Raw genomic sequence first — 4,459 nt, 5'->3', positions numbered from 1 at the left:
CTCTCTCTCTCTCTCTCTCTCTCTCTCTCTCTCTCTGTGTGTGTGTGTGTGTGTTGCTAAAGACTGATCATTAACTTGTGATCGTTAAATTGTGAAAGTTAAGTGCCCTACCTCAAAGCTACATACCCAGCCCTGCTATATATTTTTTTCTTTCTCTTTTGACAGTCTCATATGGCCTAGGAAGCCTCAAACTTTCTATGTAGCAAAGGTGATCTTGAAATTTTGATCCTCCTACCTGCTGAGATTGTAGGCATGAGTCAGCATATCCGCTTTACACAGTGCCTGGGATAAAAGTCAAAGTTTGGGGCATGCTAAGCAAGCATTCTACCAGCTGAGTTATATCTCCACCCCTATAATTTCTTACCTTTTATTCCCTGTCTTCTTCTATTCTTTCATGAACTCAAATAACTCATAAATGCTTTTTGATGTTATTCTACAAATCCCTTAAACCTCTTTCATTCCTCTTTAGTTTCCTCTCCTGACTGACTATGTATTTAAAGTTTAAATAAGCTGTCTGATTCACTGCTGGTGTTCTCTACTATAGGTTTCATTTCATTCATTATATTTTTTAGCTGCATAATTTTTGTTTGATTTTTAAAGTACTATTTCCATCTTTCCTTTAAATTTTTCTAATAGATTTCTGAACTGTTTTTACTAAGGCTAGTTAAGCTTCCTTTAAAAAAATTGTTTAAGATATATTTATGTGTATGAGTGTTCTGCCTGCATGTGTGTCTGTGCACCACATACATGCCTAGTGTCTTCAGAGGTCAGAAAAGGGTGTCAGATCCCCTGAAACTGGGGCTATGGATAGTTGAGAGCTACCATGTGGGTGCTCAGAACTGAAGCCAGGTCCCCTGCAAGAGCAACAAGTGTTCTATACCATGGAACTATCTCTCTAGGCCCCGTGTCAAGATTTCTTAAACTATTTTGAAATTTTTTGACAGAGTCTTCCATTCTTCTGGGGTCAATCACTGACAACTTACTTTGTCTGTTTGGTGAGGTCATATTTCACTGCTTGTTTCTGATGCTTTGAGACGTAAGATGTTGTCTTCTCATTGAAGAATTAGGTGTTGTTTCAGTCTCTGTCAGTATGGCTTTCTTTGTGCTACCCTTCTTCCCTTAACCTGTTCAGAAATTCTAAGCAGGCGATGTATATTTCCTGAGTCTGTGACCACTGCAGACATTTCAGTATTCGGGGTGCTCTTAGACTGAGGTGTTGCTCCAAGACTGATGGGGGAGCCTAGCTCTATAGATCTGCAGAGGACGCAGGGAAAGTTTCAGAGGGACTCAAAAAACCTGTTGTGGTCGAGAAGTCCCCATAGCTGGGACAGTTCTGACCGCAGCAGCAGGAGCTGGAGCTGACAGGGATCCCTTTGAGTAGCAGGTGAACCTATGCTGGTGCCCAGATGTGCACGCACCTCCCACCAGCTCCTCAACTACAATGAGATCTACATCAGAGTTTTGAGCCAAGCAAAATATAAATTTCAGGTTCACTGTCAGGACCAATGTCAGAAGGCAGATAAACCTCTCTGCCACTGCTCTAATAGATGTGATTCCTTCTGAACACTCTGGCATATCAAACAAGCCCTTAACATAGGCCTGAACTCAGGAGCACAGCTGGGTGTGGGTGTGCACTCTCCAAACAATCTCAGGCTCCCCTACAGTGCTCACCTTCTTACCAACGCCTGAGGCTTTCAGAGAGACTCTTCTGTGGACAGGTGTTATAAGACCTCTTATTACACTTATGGACATTACCTCTCATATGCTACAGCTTTTGGTGTGTATTTATTCACCTGAGACTGTTCTCTAGCGTATGGAAGACTATTACAGCACACCACTGTTCTTAGATGATGCCGTCTACGTACCCGTGAGTGCTAAGTAAGCAGCAATGTACCGCTTCTCCAGTCCATCTCTGATGCTCTGAACTGCGCCAAAGATCGGAGGTATGATCATAATCAGGTTGCTCACTGTATTCCCTACATGGGAAACACAAGAAAATATTAGTTAACCAGCGACCTTAAGAACACATTCATTTAGTCTTTAGCAATAGTTAAATAAGGAACTCACTGGAAAGACTGTGATAAGATATCATCAAGGTACTACAAAAAAGTCTTTATTCAATACAAATTTCTCAAAATAATCAAATAAAACAAAGATACTTCCTGAAAAATGAACCTAAGGATGTTTTAGAGTATACCCACTTAAGGCAAATTTCTAAATTCTAAAAGCAAGCAAAGAAAGGATCTCAGAAAAACCTCGGAGATACAACAGTAAGTTAGGTAAAGCTGGAAGTCTATACTCAAAGTGTGGTTCTCTGTAAGTGGATGATAATATAAATTCTGATATTATAACATCACATAATATAAATAATGATAATATAAATAATTGGGTTATTTATTTTGGCCGTGGAATTGAAAAGCAATGAACTGAAAGTTTACATTTTATGTGTTTTTGTAATATTTCATTTTCCTTGTAGTGCTTCCAGGACGTGAGACAATAGATTTTTAAATTTTAATTTTTCTGTAATGTAGTGGATCTTATATAATTTTTGTACTCGTTTTTATTTTTTAAAAAAGTTCTCAGTGGGCAAAGGTGTGTCCCCAAGCCTGATGACATCACTCTAATGTCTGGGGTCCATACATATGGTGGAAAAGCAATTCCTTCACACTGTTTCTGATTTCCATGTGTGTTCTGGGATGCATGTGTATGTGCACACATGTAGATAAATAAATAAAACGTAATGAAAATAAAGTTCAAACATGAATAGCAAAAGAATAAAACCAAGTTGCCAAAGTTGTTAGTAAAACTAGGAAAGAAATGATAAACAATACAGTGTTATGATAGGCAGAGATGAGTAGCATATTTTCATGTTTCAAGTGAATGATTTTCAATATAGTTACTAACATCAAGATAAATCATCAGCAAAGTGAAAAAGTAGAATGGAGATATTTTCTCAAAAAATCCAGGACTGAAAAGTATATTTGCAATACGTCTTTTCTCTGGATCAAACTAGATAATGTAAGAAGCCAAAACAAGGACATTACTTATGAGAAAAGATGAGATAAAAATATAAGAAACAGGGGCTGCAACACAGGAAAGTAAAAGACCAAGAGTTCAAGATATCAGTGATGACGCAGCTGGAAATAAAGAAGGAAAGGCAAAAACTGCAGGAAGTTTCCAAGGAAAAATAGGTAATTAATAAGTCAAAATGTTGGTAGGATATCTGATAAAAGTATTGGAAATCTGTACTAAGTTCAGTCAACCTGGTCTCAACTGAACCAGGCATCTGTTGCTGAATATTAGGCTACTTCAATTGTATTACTGTAAAGTATAACCACATACTGTTGGTCCTCCATATCTGTGAACTCTGTATTATTCTGGAAATACTGGAAATATTTTTAAATGCATATATTAATCACAGACTTTTTCTTGCCATTATTCCCTCAACAATAAATTACAGTAACTACTTACACAATATGTGCATTGTGTTAGGTATTGTAAGTAATCAAGGGATCATGGTGCATATTGAAGGATGCACACAGATTATATGATTATATTATGCCATTTTATATAAGGGACAGCATCTGAAGATGTTTGGAAGAAGGCACAGGTCCCCTGGAACTAGTGAGGCCCCATGCGGTGCTGGGCCCTGTGCAAGAGTAACAAGTGCTCTTAGCCTCTGAGACAACTTTCCAGACATATGTTTTAGAAAGCCGATTTAGGAGCTAGGAATTCAGCTCGGTGGTTCAGTGCTTGCCTAGCAAGAGCTGGTTCGGGACTCAGCTCCAGCGTGGGGAGGGAGTGATGGAACAAAAGAAAATGAAAAAGTTGATTTAAAAATAGATATAAAATTTCCCTTTAAATGGGAAATTATATAAATGATAGCAAAATAATATACATGATTGCAGACTTAAAACTTTTTTAAACTGCTATTGATCAGGTTCTAACCAGAATCGGTAAGCCATGGAGCAATTTGAGCAAGAAAAGTTCACAAGAATTGCTGAAGAGGGTGAGATGTACCTCAGTTGGGAGAGTTCTTGTCTATCATGCATGAGAGAGACACTAGATGCTAGGAATTGATTTCCAATATCACACTAACCAAGTGGTGCGTGTCTATAATTCCAGCACTCAGCAGCATGAAGATCAGACGTTTAAGGTTATCCTTAGCTACATAGTGAATTGAAGGCCAGCCTGGGCTACATGAGACTCAGTCTCAAAAATAAAAAATATTGGTGCTAAGTCACCTGATATACCTTGGGAGGCAGAGATAAAAGGATCTCAAGTTCAAGGACAGATTACTAATTAAAAGAAGGAAGTGGAGTAGCCAGTAGCTAAGAAGCAAAGAGAACTCTGCAGAATAAAGGAATAGCAGGTGCAAGGAGACCGTCCCTACTCACTGGGGTAGAGCGGTGAATACCTCTCTCTCTCTCTCTCTCTCTCTCTCTCTCTCTCTCTCTCT

General features: G+C 38.6%; 1 protein-coding gene across 2 annotated transcripts in view; it reads right to left on the bottom strand.

The window, feature by feature from the left end:
• The window catches only part of Acer3 (alkaline ceramidase 3), a 67,935-nt gene that overhangs the window by 37,060 nt on the left and 26,416 nt on the right, over positions 1-4,459 (bottom strand). The window contains exon 2 of one of the 2 annotated variants that reach the window (XM_005357536.3): positions 1,866-1,976. In XM_005357536.3, coding sequence (XP_005357593.1) covers positions 1,866-1,976 — 111 coding nt within the window. Of the gene's footprint in view, positions 1-1,865; positions 1,977-4,459 lie in introns of those variants that run through there. The other variant, XM_026784353.1, reaches the window with a different exon arrangement.

The sequence above is a fragment of the Microtus ochrogaster genome, chromosome 22 (assembly GCF_000317375.1).
Source record: "Microtus ochrogaster isolate Prairie Vole_2 chromosome 22, MicOch1.0, whole genome shotgun sequence".
Taxonomy (NCBI): domain Eukaryota; kingdom Metazoa; phylum Chordata; class Mammalia; order Rodentia; family Cricetidae; genus Microtus; species Microtus ochrogaster.
This window is presented reverse-complemented; position numbering and strand designations above follow the sequence as displayed.